This window comes from Wyeomyia smithii, chromosome 2 (genome assembly GCF_029784165.1).
Source record: "Wyeomyia smithii strain HCP4-BCI-WySm-NY-G18 chromosome 2, ASM2978416v1, whole genome shotgun sequence".
In the NCBI taxonomy this organism is placed as follows: Eukaryota; Metazoa; Arthropoda; class Insecta; order Diptera; family Culicidae; genus Wyeomyia; species Wyeomyia smithii.
The window spans coordinates 6,230,586-6,258,201 of NC_073695.1; the positions used below are offsets into that span (position 1 = coordinate 6,230,586).

General features: G+C 39.4%; 1 protein-coding gene across 3 annotated transcripts in view; it reads left to right on the top strand.

Annotated features, from left to right (window-relative positions):
• The window catches only part of LOC129722872 (uncharacterized), a 477,511-nt gene that overhangs the window by 27,254 nt on the left and 422,641 nt on the right, over window positions 1–27,616 (top strand). For 2 of the 3 annotated variants that reach the window (XM_055676678.1, XM_055676680.1), the window contains exon 2: window positions 10,228–11,106. In XM_055676678.1, the coding sequence (XP_055532653.1) occupies window positions 11,027–11,106 (80 nt within the window). In that variant the 5' untranslated portion in view covers window positions 10,228–11,026. The remainder of the gene's footprint in view (window positions 1–10,227; window positions 11,107–27,616) is intronic. The other variant, XM_055676679.1, reaches the window with a different exon arrangement.

A 27,616-nucleotide genomic window follows, 5' to 3' on the forward strand; every position in this document is an offset into this window, starting at 1 on the left:
TAGTCCAGCTCGTTTCATGGTTTGCTGAACGAACCAGGCGGAACATTTTGTCTTCAGAGCCGCATCGCGAATCGGAAGGTTCGGATTACGCTTGAAAAATTCCAACACCTTCCGGGCCATCACAGGGTCAGCTGTCTTTGATTTTTTTTCCACTTACAGCCTGCCGCTCGGTCGTCCGGGATTCCTTGAATGATTCTACCGCCCTAGACACACTTGTCTTAGTTGACTTCCGACCCATCTCTTGGTCGTAGTCGGATTTTCCATGACGGCGCGCAAAATTCTGTGGCGATGTGAACCGTGAAACCGTGAACCGATTTTATGAAATTTGCACATGTAAATAATACAATCCAAACTAGTTATACCCAGCTTTTCATAAATTTTTACCCACGAACAAATAAAATACACACGGATAAAAATGGTGCATTTTTTTCGAGTACAGGCTTTATTCCAATGTAGATTTTATGTAGCTTTACTTATTGCCTGCTCTAGATGTGTATTCAAGTCTAGTTAAGTTTTTTAAAAGGATTACTACAAGGTATTTGGCATTATCTGAGAGTTCCAGAAGCTCACCTTTTCAACCTAACATTATTAAGCACAATTTATTTTCTACGTGTAAATGGGATGGTAGTGGTTTTTTAAGGATTTATATTTATACATTCCCAATCGCACCACGAGGAGACGATGTTTAAGGCAATTTGCATTCGGTTTGCGACGATATCATTATAGTTGCCACAAACAATTATGACTATATCATCAGTAAATCCAACTATTTCAAAACCTTTTCTCACAATTTTCTGAGAAGATCATCAACTATTGATGACCACAGTAGAGGAGATATCACTTCTCCTTGCGGGAACCCTTTTATAGGTTTTACACTTATACAAGATTTACCAAGGCTTGCTGATATTTTTTTTTTTTTGATAACATCTCGTTGATAATATGTATAATGTAATTGTCGAAACCGCGTTTCTGCATTGCAGCAGTCCTTGAGTCATGAGATGAGTTGTCAAATGCTTCTTCGATATCAAGAAATGCTGCAAGTGAAAATTATTCCTCTGCATAAGATTCCTCTAGTTATGTAACACAATTGAAATTTTAGTTAACAAACAGTCACAAATAAAGAAGTTAAACCACTTTGTGTTTTATTGAAACAGATGTACTTCGGTCTTCACTTGAGTTGATAATCAACCCGGGAAAGTGTGTTTTCATTTTTACCTCTAATGTTTCGCCTGCAGAGCTAGTACAAGAACCATCATTTTTTTAGAGCAACTCATTTGAGTGATTTTTCGCAAGGATTCATTGTAGCCTGGCGGCTGCTGGAAGTGTTTGGCAGACAGACAGGCCTTTATGACGATGGGACATCTGGCGGTTTCCCAGCCTTCGACAATAAAACCGGTCTCTGTCGCTTCCACCTTTCCGGGAAGAGAAATCATTCAGGTACTTCTGACTTTCCGGAATAGCCTGAGGGCCCCCTAATGGCTGTTTTGTTTTAAAATTCCATCCGATTCCGATGCCAGGCTCACCTTTGAGTAGTTGGCGACATGATTATTTTCTCATTGCGAACTCTTGCTCCGGGTCAAATGCTGTTGTACGCCCCCCAACACAGACAAACAATCCTTTGCAAAGTTAACACAAGATCGAAGTTTGCACCGGGGTTTGATACCAAGGCTCCGCTAAGGTTACTCATATCCCGGCAGCTCGGTAATTCGATAAGGTTAGTATAGGAGTTGCTGAACAGAAGTGGACTATCACAATAGAGTGTCGAGTTATACGAGTCCAGCCATTGACCAACCTTGAAAATGCTTTGGTTTTGAACTAAACGAAAAACTACAACATTCTTCTAATGTTGAATGTTAGGAATACAATACATTTTTTGAAAATAAAAACTGATGAATATACCTATAGGAATTAGGCAAAACTTAAAGCTCCAATGAAAAAGATGTTAAGTTTTATTGAATTTCATTGTTTTAGAGGATATTTGTGATATATTTTTTGACTAAACTTAATTTTGTTTTACCTATTCTGTACATAAGAATCATTTTGAAATACTTCTTGGCTATATTTTATTCTGACTGTCTCTGTTTAATTTGATTGTTTTTTAACAATTTTTCAATGGTTGTTTTTTTCTAGTCTGTATAGACGTTATTCAACCGTTTCGAGTTGAGTTCGGAATTGATTCTTCATTATTCTTTTTAATTTTTCGGGGCGTTCTCAGACGTTTCAAGCTACATTTACGAGAGCTTTTATGTATTTTGATTTAGGTTTGATATCGTTTATTTGAGTTCGCTATTTTTTCAGGCTTATAGTTGCTTTTTTAAATTATTAAATACTAATATAAAACCAGTTTTTTAGTTTTTTTTTGTTTTTGTTTTGGAGGCCTGCTCCATCGAACGGTTTTTATTTGTTTTAATTTATGTTGTGGGCTTTCGCTGCTTTACGTTTTTCAGGGTTTCTGGGTGAATTTTGATCATGCAGTTTTCTGGTCGTTCTGACTTTCAGAAGTTGGAGATATGTTTGAGATTATCTTATTTTCATGCTTTTTGAGCCGCGATATTCTGCTTTGGGTTAGTTTTTCAAGGCATTGTGCGTACTCAGTAGTGACTTCGGGGAGTTCAAATCGTTCCAGATCATACCGTGGCGCGTGACGGTAGCGGGTGTTGTTGACAACCGAACGTCTTTGACTCATTTTGACCATCAGGGGATAGTGGTCAGAATCGACGTTTGCACCACGATAGGCTCGGGCGTCAATCACAACGTGATCGATTTGTGTTTCTATGGCCATGTTTTTGGAGGTGGCGAAGTCAATGAGTCGACCAATCTGAGCGTTGAGATCTCCAACAACGTTTTTGACGTCATGTTTTGGGCAGTTATCATATGCATGCTCCAGCTGCGTGTAAAAAGGACCGTCAGCGTTACTTCCTAGGTAAGGGCTGTGCACGTTAATGATGTTGACGTTAAAGAAACGGCCTCTGATCCCCAACTTACACATTCTGTTGTAGATTGACCACCACCCAATCACGTGCTTCTGCATTTTGCCTATCACAATGAAAACTGTGCCCAGCTAGTGTGTGTTGCCGCTGCTCTGGTAGATGGTGTAACCATCTCTGTACGTATGTACCGATATTCCCTTCCAGTATACCGTTTTGATTCAAACTTCGAACACTTTACAATAAAAGTCGAATTATTATACATAGCTAGTGTTATTAAACGAATGATTATTATATACGATTTTGTTCCTTAGAATGTTCTTCACCCAGTGATGTATAGCTCTTCACAGTAGGGCCACTTCCGAGGAAATAGCAGGCGTTGAGAAAAGTGACAGTTAGTATTCAGACGGTTTGCCTTTCTATCTCTTAAGATACGTTTAGACTATTAGACAGGTCGGTCTGATTTTGACCACTGCAGAAATCGAAAGTCTGCTCGATTTACCGTTCGACATACTTTGTCAAACCTGTTTGCAGCGATGGAAGAAAATCGTTTCTAGCGATTTTTGAATACATATAAATCTCTTTTGTGATGCATTAACATCTCTGTCAGTGTGCGATACACATTTACTCTTCTCACATTTGCAAGCAGATCTATGTGTAAGACGAGTTACGAGGATTGCAAAGGAGCACCATGTATATAGTATCCCTGCTGGCGTACTCTCTTTCTCTTCCTTCGCACTATTCGCCTCTTGTCGTGACTGCTAACAACAACATCTGTATCTAAATGTGCACAGCTGGCAAAATGGGGTTAGTCGCAATATGTACATATGATGAACAAAGATCATTCATGATCATTCAGCCAATGATTGAGATTTTTGTCAAAAAGAGAGTGAAAAAAAAGTGTGTTGTCTCCTACTCCCATAATGAGATTGTTTTGGTGGCAGGTTCAAGTTCCCAGTTGGTTTAGAGATCTTGCTTGTATAAAACGTGTGTCAGGATGGACAAAAAGGTAGAAAAGGTTAACATATCCGCAAAAAGTTCGGCAAGTTTTCGCAGTAGAGAATGGCGGTTTCAGATGCGGAAGGCGGAGTTCAAAATATCAAGAAATTATTTAATGAAATTGATCGCTAGTCTTTCGAAATAACCTGTATAATGATATACACTATAACTAGCATCGAAAACATTTTGTTTCATTAGGGTGGTTCATTTATTTGACATAGAGTGGTTTATAATATTGTGTAAAAATGAGTATAAAAAGAAAAAAATCACTTTTCACTCAATACCAATAGAAAAATTCCTGAAAATATAATATTTGCTACATCATTGTCGTTAGGATGGCAATGTTGAATTGGAAAAAAATACCATGTAAAATGGCAAGATATTTCAAAACAAATTTACAAAATGTTTCAAAAAACTACTCTGTGCAAAAAAATATAACTCAACCAAAATTAAGATTGTGTCTCGCGGAAAATGTTGAATGCTTCCATGTCATTTACAAAATCACACACGGGAGGTGCATGGAATTTGAATAATGTTTTCTATTCCAAGTGTCTTCAAAGTACATGAAACGGTGGATACTGATGGAATATGTTTTTTTGATTTTGTTTGAAAAATCTACTCTCTAGGGCACTTGTACTTGTTTATGCGAATGCTGTACCAGACAATTTATTCGTTTTATTTAGGGGCCGTCCACATACCACGTGGACAGATTTTTAACGATTTTGACCCCCCCCCCTCCCCCCGTGGACAAATGCCCATATGAATTATAAAATTTTTGTAAGGACCGTGGACATCACACAAAGCTGTCCACGTGGTATGTGGACAGCCCCTTACCACAATAATGTCCTTCGCCAGGGATAGGGATCTCAATCAATAAGCAACACAATTGACTCGTTGTTTCTGAGTTTGCGTCGTTTTGACAGTTCAACCATACATTTTCTGACAAGTTTACATCATCAGAACGTGAACGTGCCCATTGGCTGAAACTTTGCATAGTCGTTTTCATAGGCAAAAAATGCCCTTTTGTGCAATAGGTTCAATTTTTTGAAACACAACTCATATTAAAAAGCTATTGAAAAATGCTATTATGATGGTATTGATGATTACCAATACTTTTAGAGCCAACACGGTTCGTTTGAGCGGTGTGACGTCTTCGGCAAAGTTGTAACTCATAGTTTTGTCTTCCAAAAAAATATAGACTGTAAAAACATATTATTGATTTTTTAAAAACAAATTAAAAGAAAATTAAAAATTAATTATCCAAAACAGCCCATTTGAAAAAAATCGATTTTTTTTTATAAAAACTTCGAAAGATTACCTGAACAACGAAACCGGTCATGGAGGAATCAGAAAAAAAGCTATTTTTTTCACGGGGTACATCTTTTTTGGAAGTACAAAGTTATTATTTACAACTTTGCCAGGTGCACTATGACAATCAAATAAACCTTTTTGACCGTAGTAACATTCTGAATTCCTCATACAGTGCTCTATTGGAAATTAAAAATATGTCTACAGTCGAAACGGTTTGTTTGATTGACATAGTGTCTTCGGCAAAGTTGTAGATAATATTTTGTCCTTTCAAAAGAAAAATATTCCTTTTGAAAAAACGATTCAAACAATTTGTTTTTTCAAAAAAAAAATTTTTTTTTTCAAAAAACGATAACTTTTTTTTCTTAACTTCTAAATGGTCGGACTAGTTTCATTGTTTTGGCAATCTTTTGTAGGTTCTATTAAAAAATCAGATTTTTAAAAAATGAGCTCATTTGAATACATAATTGTTTTTTAATTTTTCGTCTTATTTTATTTTTCAATAAATGATTTTTTTAAATGTATTTTTTTGGAAAGACAGAATTATTATCTACAACTTTGTCGAAGACGTCACAGTTTTATTTTATACTAATTTTTCACAATATTATGAATTATGATGTATTCGATGCTAGTTATAGTATATATCATTATACAGGCTATTTCGAGAGACTAGCAATCAATTTCATTAAATAAATTCTAAATGTTTTAAACTCCGCTTTCCACAATTGAAAAAACGATTAAGTCCCAGAGAGTCGATTTTTGCAATTTTTTTTTCAGATGACACCAATTCTCGACGTTTCATGCGTTTCTAAGTCATTTGGCATCAAAAACCATCGAAAACCGATTTTTTTTTTTGGCTATGAAAATACAGTAATCACCCGATTATATCAGTACCCGATTTTATCTGCCCCCGATTTTATCACCTTTTTCGCCCAATTTTATCATCATATAACATTTAACGTCCACCATCTCCGAATCTCGCAATTATTTACAAGTGCCAGTTCCACTGTCAATTAAGATACAAACTTTCGTCTTTTAATGTCTGTAGACAGTATCCTGTAGACAGTATCCTCGATTAATTTTTAAAATCATTGGTGTTGTTTCAACTACTTCATCGATTTTTTTCCCTCTCTAGTTTTGCTCAGGCCTATCGGTCCAAAAAGCCAGGGATTGTGACTGTTAGATACGTTACGTACGCCATCTATTTGTTTCTGCTTCTGGGTGAATGAAGAAAAAGTACAAAAAGTCATGTGTTTTGAAATGTATTGAAGAGATATTTTGTGAAAGGGCTATCAGTAAACCACATAAACACATTTTGGGTCATTTCTGATCCCTCTTCCGTAACCTTAGAAAATAGCTGAAACTAATTTTTTGAGCGGCTTGAGATATGTATGACACTAAGAGAACAACTTCACAGCTTTATGCAAACACTAGTACCTATCCTACGAACCAGTAGTGAAATTTATGTTTTACTTATATGAGAGCTCTCCCTCTTCCAGAGGAGGGAGGGGTGTCAAGTGATCATTGACATATTTCTTACTCCTAATAACCTCACCATGTCAAATTTGGTTCCATTTGCTTGATTAGTTTTTAAGTTACGTAGAAGTTTGTGTTATATTTGTATGGAAGCCCTCCCTTTAAGATGAGGAAGGGGTCTCGAGCTACTCTAATAACCTTTTCCGGCCTCAAAAACCCCTACATAAAAATTTTCACGCCGATTAGTAGAGTAGTTCCCACGTCTATAAGGATCAGAGAAGCAGACAGACCGATAGAACTGCTTTTTCATATGATTTGATTTCTTGTAGTAATGTAGTAATCAAAATCGCTGATTTTACGTGTTAAATTATTGGTTTACCATCTTTTATAACAAAATAATAATAAAAAAAAAAATTCCCGATTTTATCACTTTCCCTTATCACTCCAAACATCATCAAGGGGGTGATATAATCGGGTGATCACTGTATTTGCAATGGTCGACTAAATTGATTGCCCGGTTTTGTGATGGAATTGCTCTGATATGAAACATGATGGTGCAACATCGACGTGTTATATTACAAATTACGTAACGCTGAAAATCTAGATTTCAGACCCCTCCCCTCTCCTATGTAACGATAGGTAGCGTTCGACATGACTCCCCCCCCCCCTAAAATTACTTACTACTTACTTACTAATCAGTCTGACTCCTCTCCGAAATTTTCAATTTCCAGCAAACATGATAGTTACGTAACTGTCTCTACTACCCACCCCCCTCCCTCCCTCCCTCCTACGTAACAATAAGTAACGAAGTGATTCTTTGTAAAAAGTCAATCCAAAAGGAAACGATAAAAAAATAAAATATTACACGTAGGTACCCTGAAACTTATTGTTGCTTGAAAAGAATTATTGTTATGTTTACTAAAAATCTTAGTTCAATACGACTAAAAAGAATTTAGTTTTAAGAGATAGGTTCAAGCATTTGAGTGTCTACTATCAATCACGCAAACTATGCCAAGCTTGCGTTTTTTAAATTTATTTATATCAGGTAGCCACCTTCTCTCTCTCTCTCCTCTTAGCACTACCTCTGAAATTAATATGAGGAAAATGTTCCATTCACCAAAACATAACCAAAACGAGAGGTAGATAAATTTTTCGGCATAACCGCAAGCTTAACGTAGGATAATTCGGTTAATTGAATAATAGCAAAGTTTGGTACCTATTAATTTCTGTATTACCTGCTTAAGCAGCCTTTTTTTTAAATGAATAAAACAAAAAAATATTATATAATATCATGTTTCACACTACTCCAGCAGTTTTTCATTAATTGGTGTAGCAAACCTGCTGAAAACAATCGTTGCCCAAGTAGTCCGATAGCCTAAAATAACTCTCCCTCCCGCCGTCACCGTACCACATCATTGCTACTGCGTCACTGTGATGCGAAGGGGACAAGTCAAGTTTATTATTCTCTTTTGCTATCGTTTTTCCTCGTGCGACGAGCCACGTACGGAGAAAAAAAAACACAACGAGTTGCGCGGATCATTCTCTTCTAAGAGCTGTATATAGTCTAGTTATGTATTTATTATTTCCGAGTGAGCAATGCATCAACATTTTGTTACGTACTGAGAGGATTCAAGTTTATTCATTACTTGAACACATCGCAATCTGTACAGTTTGGGACAAAACGACAATCGGGTCATAATCGTTTCGTTTCCATCGCTGCCTGTTTGTATGGCAGTGTTCACACTGCTTGTACAAGTCGAAATGAAGAACTGTCAAATGAATTTTTTTTATTGCTGGATACAGCTTCAGTCTGGTTTTTTCTTCTCCATGTTAATATTTGCCAGCACAAAAGAAACGAAAATGGTGTTTGTTATGAAAAGCCAGGACAAACAACTGAAAAAAAAATTCAAAGGTTGCTATGTTCTTGGAGTCGAACGAAAAATAGAAACGATTCTATTCCATTCGACATATCGAACGGCAATTAGAATCACAATATCGAATAGATGTAAACGTAAACCAACATTGCATTCAATATATATTCGAGCAATCAGCTCGAATCGGATAAAAAATCAGATAGTCTAAACATACCTTTAGCGACTACGTTGAAGTGTTCGGAATTTGAATCATAGCCGATTTCTAAATTCTCTGTTTTCATGTACAAAACGTATTAAAATCAATACAAATAGCATTCAATTGCAGCAACAATGAAATAACCAACATGCTAAACCCTTAAGATCGTTGAAAAAAATCATTTTTCGTTGATGTTTTAGTGCAAGAAGTTACATCATAGCTTAAATGTTCTAAATTAAATGCAGTACGGTACCTCCTGGAGCGCTAACTGTCGAACTTGAGGACGCTAAATAAGTCGGGAAGAATGCCAGTTCTTCCCAGAAAATAAGAAACTTGCAGTTTCATGATTTTCTTGCCTAGGTCTACGAAGATTGTTCTGGTCCGTATTAACATTATTTGCTTCCTGTACGGATTGTTTTTACGGCTGGCTTGTGAAGCCAGCACCAACCACAGTCCACGCCGGAGGACCATCGTGACAGCACTGTTTAGAGTCCCACGCTGGCACCAGGACGATCATAAGCCACACAGCCTAGTATGAAGACCAGACGCTGTTTTGAGCCGCACCATCTTGGTGAACAGACGCTCGGGTTGGCGAAGCATTTCCTCTACCGCCAAAATATGGTTAATGCGCGAATGATCGCGTCGCACCTTCTCACTTAGCTATTGTCGGGTGACAACATTACCCAGAATACACCAACCAGTTGTGTTCATGTTTTAGCTGGCGGTCTATTGTGATCGTATGACTCGTGGAGTTGTGAGATAGGAACATGTGAGGACCGCAGCTAAGTTTGACGCTTCTTTTAAGTTGTCAACTCACAATTTGAATCCCATACATGACCCGCCATTTGGAATAAGAGCTTTTCGATTCTGCCTGTTAGTAATAGAATAATAATATGTAATAGATTGAAACATATATGCACAAATAAAAAGTTGAAGAAAATATAGAAAATAATAAAAACTTGAAAAACTGCTTGATCTGAAGTTAACAGGTCGCATGCAAAACAAATAGTCTTTAAAATTAATGACCACCAAGTTGCCCGGAGATGATCTGCCCTGTCTTTAATTACGAAACGATTTTTGTATTATTGTGTGTACAACGGTGGAAAGCTGGTTTAACGTCTCAGGTTTGAATCCATGAAAATCCCAATAATTTTGAGCTGATGTCGAAAAATAAAACTTAATTACTGTTAGGCAAAAAATTGATAACATAATAGAACACTAAAACTGAAATATGTTGGGTTAGTAAAGGCTATATAAACATTATAGTAGTATAGTAATTAAATTATAATAGTGAATCTGATCTAATTGAACATCGTTTGCCATTCTAATATTCTAATATTTGCTTTGATATTCTTTGATGGCATTTTTAAATTTTGTTGAAATATTCACAAATCTTACCACGCATTTCATAGTTATTAATCAGAGAATATTTTGTGTTTTATTTCAGATCTGAATTAGACAAACGGCCTCAAGAAACAAGCAACACAACGTGAAAAAACCTGCAGGAAATCGAGCAAGCAACGATTAGGCCCCAATGTTTGGACCACCACGACCGCGATTTTTCTTATCCAATCGTGCTATGTTTATGTGCTTTCCCCGGGCGGTGGTTCGCTAACGTCCTGTGCTACGAGGCGGCAAGCTCCAGCAGTTGATTCCTCAAACACTTTAAATACCCAACTGCGCTCCGAGGCTGTTGCCGGTTGCGTACAACACGGTGCTGGAAGGAACGCGGGAGGAAAAATTAAAATTTTCCACAAAATTAGTAACGTTGTCCGCGCTTGGCTTGGGGTCTGTTTTCCGCCCCCGCCCATCCGTTGACTGGCAAGATTTAGATTTCCGAGCGCTTATCAGTTTCGAATGGAAAATATCGGACCAACAAACCGCACTGGCTGCTCTGGTCGAGTGTCGAATGCAATCACGTGGATTTTTCAGAAGAAATCATATGGTAGCGGCAGAGCACGTGCCACGCTTGGTAATTGGCCAACGGGAAAGCGTGAAAAGTGACGAACATGTTCGATAGCTTAGCGACGGATAGTGATGGCAAACTAGTAGAATAGTTATTATTTTTATTCTTTTTATTTGCAGTGAAAGTGAAAGTGTGATTTTCCGAGAAGTTGATTATTTTGATTTCGGTGGTATTGTTTTATTCCGTTGTTGTTGGAAGAGAGTGTCCCTTGTTGGTAAAGGTTTTGGAAAGTGTGCTTGAATCTACGTTTGAATCCGAACCGTCGAAGTTACGCGACACCATGGTGATGTCACTGTATCGGACTATTAAAGGCCACACCGGGACCTACAAGCGCAGGAAGAATCGACTGCTGGAAAGAAGGTGAGTAACCGTTGATTAGTGGGTTAGATGGTTCGAAAAGTTCACCATTTGCGCGGCCACTCGATAGTGAATGGGAGCCGACAAGTGCGAAAGAGCGCTCCGCATAATTGATTTTGGTCGATGGCCCTGTGAAGTGCCTTTACGTAAAAGGCAACTGTCGAGTGTCCGTTATTGGCTAGCGGTGTAGTGAAAGTAATAACCGCTAGCTTGGTATGGCTAAAATTAGACAGCGAACAAAAAATCTTATCGGACGCTTAGAAACTAGAGACTTTGAATACATTTATTTATGATTCCCTCGCACAAAAAAATTGTTAGAAATGTTACCAAATGTCAAAGATGTCGACGCAACTGCAACTGGGTGTGGCAGGGGTTTACAAAGTTCCCGATTCGGTCAAATCTGAGGACACGTGATTGACAGCATAATCGATCCAGAACCGAAGTCCGGCGCAAGAGAACATTCTGACAAAGTTCCTATCCACGCTGCCCGCTGCTCGGACAGAAGGACGTCCAATTAGTAGGCTCTGACAGTTGCATGAATTCGCGGTACACGGTGAGCTGTTATCTTCACGGTTGGCTGTCAGAATGGCCGCATTTTTGCCCTTCCTTCAAGTGCACGGCAATTAATTTCCTAGGGAACTAGCGCAAACAGTAGTAATAATAGTGTGTGCGCGTGTGTATTGGCCACCAATCTACGACTGATCCGACAAGCGAAACCGATAACGAGTTCACTTGCGTGAAGCTGGACGAAGAATTGCGTGATAGAAGCCCTCATTAAGGAAGCGCCAGTGTGTACAAAGTCAAACAGAAAACTTGAAGCAGGGCGAAGAACACAAATCCGCTTTCCGTTTCACTCCGGAAAGGGGGTTTCGCATGGCACACACGCGTCGGCTCTCTGTTTCCAGGTTAGTTTGCCGATTCTATTTTGATGGTTCTGTCAAGCCATGCGATTCTGTTGTCAGCTTTGTGGACACCCCACAAATCATACGACGTTTGTTTTGAATTGCGGCCGTCAGGAAGGATTGTGATTTAGCTGATAATGTCATTTCTTACAACTGGAAAACTTTAAATGATTCGTTAAAATTTCAGCCTTCTTGCGCTCTATTGCTTTTCTCATACAATGTTAATTATTTGTTTCCAAAATTTAGTGGCAGCAATTTAAAGATATTCATTTTACATTTACGTTAACAGCTTGAAGCAATTTTTGGATCTGTTGTTCATTATAAAGTTTGTAAACTGAAAAGGTTAAACCTACGAACCTATGTCCAATCCAAAAGAAAATCAGTATCATAATAAGTAGCGCTGTAAAAGATTGCTTCCGTTTTAATACCATCTGCTTTATTGATAAACCAGCTCATTAATATACAATAGGTCGGTTGGGATGGGAGACAGCACATTAGGCCAGATGCCGTCGGTCGTTAAATGTCCAATTGACGCCCTTGCTGATACTTTCGGTTCACCGAAAACGGAAAACACCCATTAAGCCCGCTCACGCGCTAGTAAGCTTACTACCTCCGAAAAGGGGCGGGCCACAGAGTTTAGCAACTTACCGTCTGGAAAGTGTTTTGTTAATTGTTAACTAAAGTGAAAATCTGTGCGCATGGGTCAAAAATGGTTTGACGCTTCATAAATTGCGGTACTTTGAAGTCTTCAGTTGGGTAGTGGTATATACCTACGGTGTAATTAGTATCTGAAATTTGGTAATGATTTCTAGGCTTTTTCACTGGGTAGGCAATTACTCGTTGTGCTTGTAGATTTAGGTCATTATCGAATTCGGCTACCGGCAATTGTTGCAACAAAATGAGGCACAGTAAAGAAAGTAGCAGGATTCCAATTATCGATGAATTTAAATTCAAAACAAAGATTGGGTAGAATTTCGAAGAACATGAAAAAATTGCGAAGGAAAATTTCCTTCCTGGTTAACCTTAAAACGAACATGACTAAAATTAAGGTAGAATGCACTGTGAATATGTTTTATGCTTTTGAATTTATTTACTACTGAGATTTCAGCGCTTCTTACTTCGCTTGCTATTCTGCTAGAGGCATATTACTGCAGTAATTCCTGCGCATTAATGTAGGCGCCAAAGTGGTCGATTTGTGTTTTTTTTTGTGATTAAACGATAGAACATACAAAATTTAACCTATAAAGACCGAAAGACCAAAAGCGTGAAAAATGGCGTCATTTATTCACAAAAACGAAATGACGTGACCGCCATTTTCACTTCACGTGACGTAAATCCAAAACAATTATGTAAGAAGTCCAGATGAATAATGACAGAGGCCACGAGTGCTATTCTGCCGTGAGATGACAAAGTGACGTAAGTGCCACTTTCTCGAATCTGAGTTTTTCATGCCAATTTGTTCCTTATTCGAAGACCTATTTTTTGATATCTTCCTTTTCGTTGTTACTTATTCGTACGTTGCATAAAATCAAAAAAACAAAGTGACGTTGGCACACATTTCCATACAAAAGTGACGACGAATTCTTTCGTTTTTGGGCCGTACTGAAAAACGGATCACTTGGATCTACGTCACAATGTCATCTCACGGCAGTATTAGACTCAACTATCACGTATTCTGGACCGCAAATCGCGACTATTTGATGGATTATTAAAATATTGTTGGAGCGGTTCAATCGCTTGTAGAAACGGTGGAAAAATCGCTGTTTCTACAATAAAATGTCGTTGGTAACATAACTTCAGTTAGTAAACCTGCGTTCGGCAATGTTTTGTGACCATATAATTGCATTATTTACAAACTTGATTGTTGAAATTCGTCCTAACGTTTATTATACGAACGAAAATTTTATTCGCTGGCGCATACGTCAGTCTGCGAAATTACGGTAGATTAATTTTTTGCTTTGGAGCATATTGGCCTTTATTGTGGGTTTGTCTTGGCCACGAACTTGGTTATTTTTTAACAAAAAAAACTTTAAAAACGAGTATTTTAGAATAAGCTTCATGACCTTTTTTCCCTGTATGGACTTCCTTACTGCGACCAGAATCGTTGATCTATTGTGACATATGCCCGGTGTCTGCTTTTATTACTAGCAATACCGCTATTGAGAAGAGGCATGCTTATTATTATTTTATCCGTGCTTGTGTGTAATGTGGATTTTACCCTCCCTTTTTTACACGCTATCTGCTCTACTATACGAGCCTCGTTCCTCCTGCCAAATATAGCCAATTAGGGTAATCGCTCCATTATTCAACTCAACAGCTCGGTGCACGTATATTCATCTTATTTCTCCCATTTGTCCAATTTACCGTCAAATTTCTACAAATTTTGGAAGTAAATCTATTTGCTTCTCGATTTTGACAAGTGGTTGAAAGTTTTACGTTAAAACATGGTTAAATTTGACGATAAATTGATTAAAAAAGCGTGATGAGATAAATATAGGTACTGAGATGAATATAAGAGAAGAAGTTTCGTTGAACGCGTCCTTCTGGCCCATTTTATTGATAAGAGGTATTTATTTATGTTATGCATAAGTCACATAAAGATATTATAGTTTCCAGCGCAAAGGAAGGGTAAGTGGTTGAGGAGCCTGAGAATTAACCCATGCTTAAGTCCTTTTTGACATTGAACGGCCTGTTTCTATCAAGATTCGAACTCACGACCATCCGCTCGACAAAGCAGACTTAGTAAACAGGCGGCTACGCAGCATTTATTATATAGATCCTACAGTTATCCTACACATTCAACGTCGCTTTAAAAAGATTAAGAGCTCTGTAAATTGCATAGATGTTTAACTGGTGCGTTTCGTACAGTTCTCTCCTAAATCACTCAAAGCAGGGAACGAAACATGTCCAATATTAAAAGTTTATAACTCAGTCAGCTTTCGACAAATTTGATTCATTTTTGCAGCAATTGATTGGAATATTTGCTGCCGATTCGCCAAATACAAAAATTGTAATCTTAGTTATGATTATGATATTGATATTGTATTCTTATGATATTGTATTCTATATTGAACAAAGTCAAAGTATGATATTGTATTCTATATTGAACAATGTCAAAGCTTGTTTTTGGTTTCTGGAAAACAGGCTGGAATGCCATCAAGTATTATTACCTTTAGAGGCCGGAACTTACTTTCTGATGTCATTTTAAAGTCCAAGATGACACCTCCCAGTTTCTGGGAAACAGCCCTTAATGGCCAAATACCACCCATGTGGTTTATTTCCGGAATGAGGATGATTTTCGAAATCTTCATATGAGCAAAACTGAATGAATGAATCCGTTTTTCATCACCCGTCACTGCAAACAAAATAATCCATGTAACTCACCAACAACTTTCTTAAGTAAACTCTTATTTGGTAAAATATGACCATATAATATGCATGAAATGCGCTTATGTGCACAAATCTGGTGGCCTTGTACGTACATTAAAAAAAAAAAAAATGGTTACGATGTTGTATAACTTCGCAGGCTATCTTAAATGACCTTATTTGAACTTTAAAATCGCATTCTATACGACTTGACGCATTTTACTATTTTATATGACACGTTAAATGGCTTTGTATACCACCCAATATTGCGTTTATAGGGTTCTATTTTTATACGATAAAAACATATTTAATGTTGCATCTTATGTAATTTCAACTTAACCCTCTATTGCCCAAATTAATTTTTAGACGGACTTCGACAAAACCACTAGAAAGCTTTATAAACATTTTTCAAGTCCTTATTGAAGCCTTTTAGAGGTTTGATTGAAGGCCGTCTAAAGGCGGCACTGGGCACTAGAGGGTTAACATGCACATTTGAGCTACTTAACATACCAAACAAAATCCTCATGCGACTTCCGGTTTGCTGGATATGCGATTAAAAAAATCTTTTCTTTTTAGCAACTGAAGCAGTTGTTCACAGGCAAAGAATCGGCACTCGACGACTCTTGGCTTTGAATCATAAAAAAAAGAAACGCAATCACTCGAAAATGGCTTGGTGGATAACACCTTAGACCTGCGTTTGGCATGGGTCCTTATCGAACAAATTCTCCAATTCAGCATCTTCGAAGATGTTTGGTATTCCTTCACGCGGACAGCAGAGTTGTTAATCTCGCTCATAAACAACATGCAACACCTCAGATGAGATTCTTGTTGCTACCGATATAACACACTGGAGTATTCTCCATTCAAGCAATTTCTCGTTTTTTTTTCGCTCTCTTTGTATTAAGTGTTTATTCACACGATTTTTTTTCGGACGGAAGCAAATTCGAATTCGCTTCCGAAATGATATGCACACACTCGCGTCCACTCTTTTACTCGCGTCTACTCCCCTATTCGCGAGCACGACCAGCCGAAGACAATTCTTTCAAAATGCATTGCGATGACTGCGGAGGGACAAAAACTATTTCGGAAAGGGTATCGGACTAACGTTTGCGGTAAAAAATGGACTTTTTTCTGATGGTGATAAAAATAACCAAGCAGAAAATTGAGTTCAATAAATTTTCCATGGAAGGTTATTCTGTTAGCCTACTTGCAAAAAAAATCTCCGCTCTTGCGAACGGCCTTCCAGCAGTTAACCGGAACATTTGTCATGACGGACAAAAAAACATGCGTGTAGGCATGTTTTTGAGTCCTTTCTTCGTTTTATTAATCAATTCCTCCTCTGTTTTCGTGCCAAAATTCTTGAAGTAGATCTTACGTTTCAGGTTTGCTTATATATCTTCGATGGGACGCAAGTTGGGGACGTTGGGTGGGTTCGCCAACTTGGGTACCACATCGCTTCAAGTAATGGGTCGACGCCAGATCCAACCAAAGCTTGTATTTCTTGATAAACGACGTAACTTCCGACAGGCACTTCATACTATAAATTTCCCCGTTCACGGCCAGTCCGTTGCGAAAGAAGAGCGGCTTTTACATCCCCTTTTCGCTGATTGTCAGCCACAGCAGCACCTTCTAGGGGAACTTGGTATGTGAAATGAACTTCACCTCGGTGCTGGGGGTGGGGGAAGTAAAATACGCAGTGCCCTGCCAGTCGTTGCCATCCAGGGTGGGATAGGTATCGTCGTCCATCACCACTCCCACGTTGCAATTTGCCGGGAGAATCGACTTGACCATCTTATTCAGGCGCTGCCACTGCGTCATTGCCTGCAGCTCCAACACCAGTGGACGGGATTGCCACCTCCCCTTGGGCTTCTTGTCGCTCAAAGTCGTCGGCCGTACGGAACCGAAAGTATGTGATACTTTACAGATTCTCCGTTCCACTCTCAGCTGTCGGTGCATGAAGCAAAACCGGGTAGATGAAGAATGCATTTTCGTTTTCGAGTATTGTTTTCATGACTCCTGGTCGAGCAATTTAAGTCGAGTACTCCTACTCGCAAGTAGGAACTCGCGTACTCTTTTACAGTTGCCGAGTAGAAAGACAAAAGAGTTTTTGCGTGCCGGTGTATGTGAGCTGTTGCTCCGGCGAGTGCGTGAAGAATAAAGAGTAACTCGAAAGCGTGTCTGCAAAAGACTTGAGAACCGTAGTATAAGGAGGAGAAAGGGTTTGCTTCTCGCTCGCTTTGCAACACTGACGTACAGCCATCAACATCGAAATGACAATTTTTAAAGCGACGGAACCAATTATGGCAAGGAAATTCACTTAGAGCAACTCTTTTTTCACTCTCGATGCGCTTCAGTCGCCATTGGTTTTGAATGATATAAGAAAAGTAACCTCTCCCGCACATGATGTTAATTTGACACAAAATCAGACATTTTGTTTACAATATATCTCAAGGTTCATTTAATCAGTCTCCGATTCTCTACAAATTTCTTCAATTTGAAAGTTTAAATTAGTTTGAGATTTGGCAAAGGGGGCGCTTCGATGCCAACTTTATTCTCTTACACGGCAGAGTTTTGTAGTCTTCAACGAAGTTCTACATCATAAAATTTTATGAAACTTCGCAGAAGACAAAATATATTACTTAATTTCTATCGAGGAAAAATACGAAGGAAATTATGATTTGCATTATCACAAAAGAACTCCATAATTCAGACATTTTTCTTCAAAAACTCATAAATTTCTGAAATGTGAAAAGATAGAAATTTTGTATCTTTCCAAAGTTTTATAAAATAATTTATCTACAACTGAATCGAAGACTACAAAGCTCTAGCGTATGAGAGAAAATAGTTGGCATCGCAGTGCTACCTTTGCGGCAAAACCGCAAATAATTTAACATTAAGGTCAAAGTTCCAACTACTTCAAGAAACTTTGTAGATGATTGAAAATGGATTGGATAAACCCTGAGAGTACTAATAATTTCGTGTCAATAGATTTCGTTTCTGGCCAGTGTGAAATGAATTGGTTTAAATCGAATAAATTCAATAGGGTAGAGGCTCTATTATCGTCAGGTTTGTCCAATTATCGTCCGAGGGGTTAATGAAGTCATAGTGAACTAATCTTTTGCAGGAAGATGCTCTGCATTATTAAGAACCATCATGCAAAAAAATACGGTTATAGGACCATATTTACCCCCGGACGATAATAGGTAAAACCTGATGGTAATAGAGTCGATATCCTATATAATAAAACAACTCAATTTTCTCACTAAGTGACACGGAAAATCTAGTGAAGATTCTCTTTTAGTCATTATCATTAGCAGTTTCGAAAATTTGCAATCCTGATCCACCATAACTCTGCACAGTTTCTGGTTGAAAGACACACTGTAAAACGACAATCATCGTTGTTTTCCATCGCTTACTCGAAAATGTGCCTTACGATGATTTTGAAATTTTCACCAGAGATACAGTGAAACCTAACGAATCGAATGATGTGCTCAGATGTTTTGGTGAATTTTCTGTATAATAACGTTCTGTGGTAGCACCGTACCTGAAATGCCCAAACCGATTATCACCAAATTTTGTATACGTGTTATTTATACAAAGAAGCTAGTCATAGATGTTTTGGAAGTGGAGAGGGACAACCCATACACACCCCATAGAGCCGATCAATATGGACACTGAAGATTGATATCTGACGTCACTTTGATATCAAATAATGATTTCTGGTTTTTTTAAAGCTATTTAAACCAAAGCAAAATATTAAAATACTCCCCAATTGCGATCGTTCCAGATCCAGAAATATGTTCAGAAACTGCTGCAAAAGGCAAATAAAAATTTTCAAACATTCTCCAATTTTCTCCATTTTCAAAACTGAAAGGATGCCTTGAATCGACGGTCTGAGATTTTGCCACGGCGATGGTAGTTTTTTTCCTAATTAAAAGTGATTCAAATGGGATGCATATCCCCAAATTGTTGCTGAGATTGTTGGATTTATTTGAGTGTTAATCTTCTTATCGTTAATGAACTCAAGCAGTTTCCCCTGAAGATACCACTGATCAGTGACGAAACGTCGGACAGTAAAAAACAATAGTCGTTCTACTTTTTTCAGACTGCTCAGCCGAAAATACGCCTAACGTTCAGATATCTCAAAATAGTTTTAAAAAATTGCTGTATCCCTGAAGGAAAAAACAAGTGGTTGAAGGAGAATGCATAAAACTGATTGATTGTTGGGTCAGACAAATGCGCTTGGCACCAACTTTGAAGGCCCATATCTTTTGATAAAAAAAAATCACCACCACGAAATTTTCAGGGCAGTTTCGAAATTTCTTCAAAAATACTTGTGATTTTTTTCAGATTTTTCAGTGCCTCAGAACATAGATTTTCAACATATTGTTTTAAATAGTTACTATTGAAAAAATATTTTTTTCTCCAGAAACAATATTTTCGTAAACTACAACCCAGGATGCATCTGCTGTGAAAGTTTCATCAAATTCGATGCAATATTTTCAAAGCAATGTCTATTAGAAAACAATTTTGACCTAAATTTCAAATGACAATAACAACTTGTAAATTTATTCAATTTCAATAAAAATTGGAAAATCAACTTCCCGTGTGAAACTCTTGAAGTTTTTAATACTTATTTGGAAAAATTAGACATCGCGATTTTTAGTGATCCGTTTCACGAATTCTGACCCTGTTGTGTACCAAAAAACGATTGCTGTGGACTACAAAAAAAAAATTCAAGTAGAAATAACAACAGTAGGTAGTTCAAGCCCTTTTACTCGGGCGAGACTGGGTCAGGTAGTATGTTGTCAGTATGAATGTTCTGTCCTTGTCCAGGATTTTACGATACATGTTGTTGTTTTTTTTTCACTTAAGGCTGTGCTTGCAGTTATTTTTAGCAATACTAAGAGGAAGAGATATGCAGAGAGAACAATGTGAGCTAAACGAACATGTCATCACCTGAGCCAAACGAACAAGAAAGGTAACACATTGAGAGGTATTGCAATCAGGTGCAATAACCCTTACCGACTGGGCCCATATAATTGCGTAGGTAGAAGGTGACTTAAATAAAACCTTCTCTCTCGCTTTTTGAACTTATTCATTGTTTTATTGCTCACAACGCTAGTATCAACATCGCAGCTGCTACAAAAAATTAAAAAACCGGAGCAAGCAAGTGTTTCAATATAGGAATTGTTGGGCTCGATCGGAAAAGGGTAAAGGATGTATTTATCTTCACACGTTTTTCAAGTTTATTGCTGAACAATGAATTGAGTATGCTCCAAAATTGCTTCATCGCAGTGATTTTTAGCTGGTGGTTCACAAACCTTTTCTATGGTTAACAGAATAATAATCAATTATGGTGAGAGTATATAAAAATAAAAGTTTAAAATAAAATTTAGCACTTCTACGATTTTTATGATGCACTTTGTCATTCCCCAGGACTTCCAACCGTCACCATCAGTTATATGAGTCGAGTGAAAAAGTTAGTCCACATTGCGCTTTGAGAAGGGATCTGGCACCTATTACATGTGAAACCTAGTTGCCAAATTGGCGTTTTTTTCATCGCTCATCTCTCTCTGAGTATATCTAGTTATTTTGATTTGTTTACTACAGTATTTTCAACAGAATAAATCCTTTTTTTTTCTTCATCTATAATTTATTTGACACGGCACAAATACAATTTAATGTTTAACGGCGCCAATTATATCTGGTAGCTTACTTTCTAAAGTATCTTAATAACTAAAAGCAAATTTTTTATCCTCGCTGCCGACTACGAGCTGAAACTAGATCTAACTTAAAGCTAGAATGTTTTGCATGAAAAGCACTGATTTGTTGTTTGATGGTTTTCCATCGCCATAGGTAAGCAGCATATTGAATATGTTCCGCTGCTGGGCCAAGATATTACGGACTGGCATATTGGGTTGTCTCCCTCGGGACCTGAGAGTATCGTGCGGGTCTAGTTGCTGTTTCCGGATCCGGGGTCTTAACGTGTTCTTGTCGTTTGGTTGGATGTAGGCGGAAGGGAATAGGATTAAACTGGGGCGTGGATGGATTTCAGGAAAACGTATATAAGGGACATGTAGGATAGGTCACGGCTCGCCAAGACATCACGAACAGGAACAGCTGGCTGCCTACTTTCGGCCTGCAGGGAAGCTATTAATTTAGACCTGGCGTCACGGTGTACAGGGCATGACCAAACCACATGCTCTATGTCGTGATAACCCTCACCACAGGCACAGATACCAATTTCCCCAAGCCCAACACGACGGAGATGCGCGTCAAATCTATAGTGATTGGACATAAGCCGGGACATCACGCAAATGGAATCCCGACCTACATCCAACCCCTTGAACCACGGGTTCGTCGATACTTTGAGGATTATGGAATGTAACCACCTTCCCAATACCCCTCTGGTCCAATCATTTTGCCAACTGATGATCGTATTCTGACGTACAAGTGCGAAAAATTCATTAAAAGCAATTGGTCTTTCATAAATATCACCGTTTGTTGCGCCCACCTTAGCCAAAGAGTCCGCTTTCTCATTGCCCGGTATCGAGCAGTGAGAAGGGACCCACGCTAAGGTAATCTGAGTAGATTTTTCGGATAAAGCACTCAGATGCTCCCGTATTTTCCCCAGGAAATACGGAGAGTGCTTAACATCTTTCATCGATCGGAGAGCCTCAATGGAACTGAGACTGTCCGTAAAGATGAAATAATGGTCCGTGGGCATTTTTTCGATAATCCCTAGGGTGTACTGAATTGCAGCCAATTCTGCGACGTAAACAAAAGCAGGATTATCAAGCTTATGGGAGACGGTTGAATTGTTATTGAAAATACCGAAGCCAGTGGACCCATCAAGAAGTGATCCGTCAGTGTAGAACATATTGTCGCAGTTGATGTTTCGATATTTATTGGAAAAAATTTTGGGGATCTGCTGCACGCGTAAATGATCCGGGATTCCACGAGTTTCTTCTATCATGGATGTATCGAAAAACACAGTAGAATCAGAAGTATTTGATAAGTCGACACGATTTGGAATATTCGAAGAAGGGTTAATATTATAGGACATGTGATTGAAATACAATGTCATAAAACGGGTTTGAGAATTAAGTTCGATTAACCTTTCAAAATTTTCAATCACGGGACGATTCAAGACCTCACATTTGATAAGAATACGAGAAGACAGGCTCCAGAAGCGGTTTTTCAATGGTAGTACTCCAGCTAAGACCTCCAAACTCATCGTATGGGTCGACTGCATGCAACCTAAGGCGATACGCAAACAACGATATTGTATTCGCTCCAGTTTGATCAGATGTGTGTTTGCTGCGGAGCGGAAGCAGAAACACCCGTACTCAATGACAGACAATATCGTTGTTTGGTCAAGCCTTATAAGGTCTCCTGGGTGGGCTCCCCACCATTGTCCGGTTATTGTACGAAGAAAATTCACTCTTTGTTGACATTTTTTCATCAGATACCTCACGTGACAACCGTAGGTGCCTTTAGAGTCGAACCAGACACCAAGATATTTGTGTACCAAAACCTGAGAAATCGTTTTACCCATTAATTGTGTTTGAAGCTGAGCAGGTTCATGCTTCCTAGAAAAAACTACTATCTCAGTCTTCTCCGGAGAGAATTCGATACCTAGCTGTAAAGCCCAAGCAGACAAATTGTCCAAGGTATCTGGCAATGGTCCTTGCAAATCGGCAGCTATGGCTCCTGTAACAGAGATTACACTGTCGTCTGCAAGTTGTCTTATCGTGCATGAATTTGCCAGACATTCGTCGATGTCATTTACCTAAAGTTGTAAAGAAGGGGGCTTAAACATGAGCCCTGGGGAAGACCCATGTAGCTAATGCGAAAAGTTGCCAAATCGCCGTGCGTAAAATGCATGTGCTTTTCGGACAACAAATTGTGCAAAAAATTGTTTAAAATTGGAGAAAATCCTTGTCGGTGAAGTTTGCCCGAAAGAATGTCAATAGGAACGGAATCAAAAGCCCCCTTAATGTCCAAGAACGCAGACGCCATTTGTTCTTTGCGAGCATACGCCAGCTGAATATCTGTTGAAAGCAGCGCAAGACAATCATTCGTCCCTTTGGCACGGCGGAAGCCAAATTGAGTATCCGATAGTAGGCCGTTTGATTCGACCCAATGGTCTAAACGACGGAGTATCATTTTTTCCATCAATTTCCGGATACAGGATAGCATTGCAATCGGCCTATAAGAGTTGTGATCAGAAGCTGGTTTCCCTGGTTTTTGGATGGCGATCACCTTCACTTGCCTCCAATCCTGCGGTACAATATTTTGCTCCAGGAACTTATTGAACAAGTTCAACAAGCGCCTCTTGGCATTGCCGGGTAGATTCTTCAACAAGTTGAATTTGATTCTATCTAACCCAGGCGCGTTATTGTTACAGGACAGGAGGGCAACTGAAAATTCTGCCATCGTAAAAGGTGATTCTATCGCGTCGTGGCCCGGAGACGCATCGCGAACAATGTTTAGCTCAGGAACAGAGTCCGGACATACTTTCCTGGCAAAATCAAATATCCACCTACTTGAAGACTCCTCGCTTTCGTTGACCGTTACGCGATTCCGCATTCTTCGGGCTGTGTTCCAAAGAGTGCTCATTGATGTCTCCCTCGACGTCTCGTTTACGAACCGACGCCAATATCCGCGTTTATTTGCCTTAGTCAAGCTTTTAAACTTGGTATCAAGCTCCGAATACCGTAAATAGTCGCCCGGTATACCTCCCTTCTGGAAGGCCAAAAACGCGTCGGATCTTTGCGTGTAGACATCGGAGCACTCTTTGTCCCACCACGGAGTTGGAGGCCGTTCTTTGATCGTTACGCCGGGATATTTTTTCGTTTGGGCTTGCAACGCGGCGTCGAGAATCAAGCCCGCGAGGAGGTTGTATTCTTCAAGTGGTGAATGATGTTGAATCGACTCGACCGCTTTTGAAATCATTTCCTCGTATAACTTCCAATCGACATTCCGTGTGAGGTCATACGGAATGTCAACTGGTCGCATGCGAGTTGATCCGTTATTAATTGAAATAAGAATAGGCAAATGGTCGCTACCGTGAGGATCGAGGATTACCTTCCATGTGCAATCCAACCGTAGCGACGTCGAACATAAGGATAGATCCAAAGCGCTTGGGCGCGTTGGAGGTTTCGGGATACGTGTCATTTCGCCGTTGTTTAAAATAGTCATGTCGAAGTCATCGCAAAGGTTATAAATTAAAGAGAAGCGGTTATCATTGTAAGGGGAACCCCAAGCCACACCATGAGAGTTGAAGTCTCCCAAAATCAAACGTGGCGAGGGAAGAAGTTCTATTAAATCAAAGAGCAGCCGTTGCCCAACCTGTGCTCTGGGAGGAATATATATTGAGGCAATACAAAGCTCTTTACCTTGCATTGTCATTTGACATGCGACAACTTCGATGCCTGGAATCGAGGGGAGGTTAATACGATAGAAAGAATAGCACTTTTTAATCCCTAAAAGTACTCCTCCATATGGGGTGTCTCGATCAAGGCGAATAATATTAAAATCATGGAAGTTGAGTTCAATATTTGAAGTAAGCCAAGTTTCACAAAGGGAAAATGCATCGCATTTGTTTTTATTTATCAAAACTTTAAACGAATAAATTTTTGGTAAAATACTTCTATAATTCCACTGTAAGACAGAGATAGAATCCTTCATATACGCAGTTGAATTAGGCATCGAAGGATACAATCGCTGCAAGGAGGGGCCATTGGGCAGTCAACTGCTTCAAAAATGATCTAACTGTTGGGAGAAATGCTGTAAGAAAAATTTTAATGGATCGGGTACATTGAAAGTTTCAAAAATCCAGTCCACAATGTCAGAAAATTTCACTAATCCAGAGTTTGTTTCATCAACTGGATGTGCAAAAGGCACAACTGGGGTTTTAGATGTTCCTGGCAGTGCTGGGAACTCCTTCTGAAACTATAAATTTGCAAGCCCAGGAGGAGTTTGCTTCGGTTTTTCCGCAGCACTGTTTGGTTTGCTTGTAACTATCATTTCACTTTGAGAAATCTTAGGACCTTTTCTGGGAAGTTTAGGAGAGGAAATATTTTTCCTCTTTCTAGACTCCCCAGGATTGGCGTAAGATGTTCCTGCTGATGAATCGTCAGAATCGGTTTCATCAGAGGACAACAGATCATAAGGGTTTGATGTAATGGGAGAAGTGGTAACGGTCTTCTTCAGCATCTCAGCGTAAGAACGCTTCGAACGCTCTTTGAGAGACCTCTTTATTTTATCCCTGCGCTGCATGTACACCGCACATGTCGAGAGCTCATGCTGACTCTCCCCACAGTGAATGCAGTTTTCAGCATTTTTACTGCAGGAATCATCCGCATGATTCTCCCCACACTTGCCACAACGTGCCTTATTGCAGCAGTAGGCGGCGGTGTGGCCTAACTGCTTACAATTCAGGCAGTCCATGACGCGAGGCACATATAATCGCACAGGGAGACGAACCCGGTGGATCAAGACGTGGCTTGGTAGTGCTGACCCGGCGAACGTAACTCGAAACGAGTCTGACGGGGTGTATACTGTTTTGCTACCGATGATCGATGCTGACCGCAATTGCTTGCAGTCGAGCACCTTTACATCGGGACAGGTTTTGTTTTTAAAGCACCCTTTGGCACTTGCCAGTATACACTCGACGGACAGACTCGAATCGGTTATGACACCGTCGATCTCCACGTCTCGTGCGGGTATGTAAACGCGATACTCGCGTGTGAAGAGCTCAGAGCAAGCTATATCGTTGGCCTCTTTCAGGTTACTGACCACGACACGGAGCTTGTTAGGCCGGACCTTGGAAATTTCGGTCACGCCCTTGTACTCCTTCGTCAGGTCTTTAGAAATCTGTAAGAGGTTCAACTGTTTCGATTTCGGTCCCGCCTTTGGCCGAAAATAGACAGCATAGCTGCCCTGGGCTCCGTCTGGGTAAAGCCTGGGGCGAGGGGTGACTGAAGAATGAACAGGGGAAGGGGTAACAGAAGGGTCAGGGTCAGAGGGGTTCGGGGATGGTGGCGCGGGAGGCGAGGGATCTACATCCATCTACATCACGCTAAGTCTAGCGCACTAGCGCCGACAAGAGCACGTACCTTTTTACTTCTCCCTTCCAGTAAGGTTGGTTGTCCGATCGTTCGAAGTTGCAGCCGTTACAGCCAGCAGCACCAATACAGCAGCACCAAACAGCCACCAGCAGCGAGCCAGGTGTGAGATCACTCCACACAGCGATACAACTCACTGTCAACTGATGGCTTCTTCTTTTTCCTCTTTTGTGTCTCGTCCACTGCTGTAGCACAATTCAGCCAGCAGCCAAATCGGCTTACGCACCAGCTGGTAGTCACGATGCGAAACAGTTGCACAAAGGCGCGACCTTGAACCCGGATTTATTTCACTCGACCAGGCAAACAATGCCAACACTTGTTCACACGTCTTTTGATTTATATTCTATCGGAGCGATCACCGATCATACGTCCGATACTGATGCGTGTTCGGCACAGAATGAGAATAAATGCTTGTCGAGTAAACTACTGTTATTATATGTCATTCAGCCAAAACATTCGTATTAAGCAAATTGCTCAATACAAAAAATTTACAATGTACCATGGATAGACGAATCATCGGATAATCAATCATTCTTCAGAAAACAAAACTGTCAAATGCGCTTACAAATCGTATAAAACTCGTTTTCAATGTCAACAAATGTTGAAGAGTCTATTTGTAGTGTAGAGATGTTTTTTTCATAAATTCTATTGACTACTTTAAGAGGGTAAAAAATTCTAGTTTGGTTTGGTCTAGTTCTAGTTAGCTTTCATAGTTGTTCAGGTTGGGCAGTTTGCATAATAATACGGTTTTTATAAACTTCCAAACGAAACGTCCGAACAAGTTACCTCGTTCGAATATATATATTCATGAGAGCATAATAGCTTGTAACACTATCGAACATTTTAGCTAAGATATAGAATTTCTACCGTAGAATGCATGCCGTACTGTGTGTGTATGCTATCGTCCCACCTAACCGATCGATATCTTCGCGAACTCATCAAAAATAATTACCTGTACAGTTTGACCACGACAGCATTAAATATTTGCTGTGCGGTGCAGAAAGAAGCAAGCGCCTAAAGAGAGCAAGCTTGATCGTGACAGCCATCAATGTCATCTGGATGCGCGAACAAAGCTTATCGTTTAGCTAAGCGAGCGCAGGTTCAGGTTCA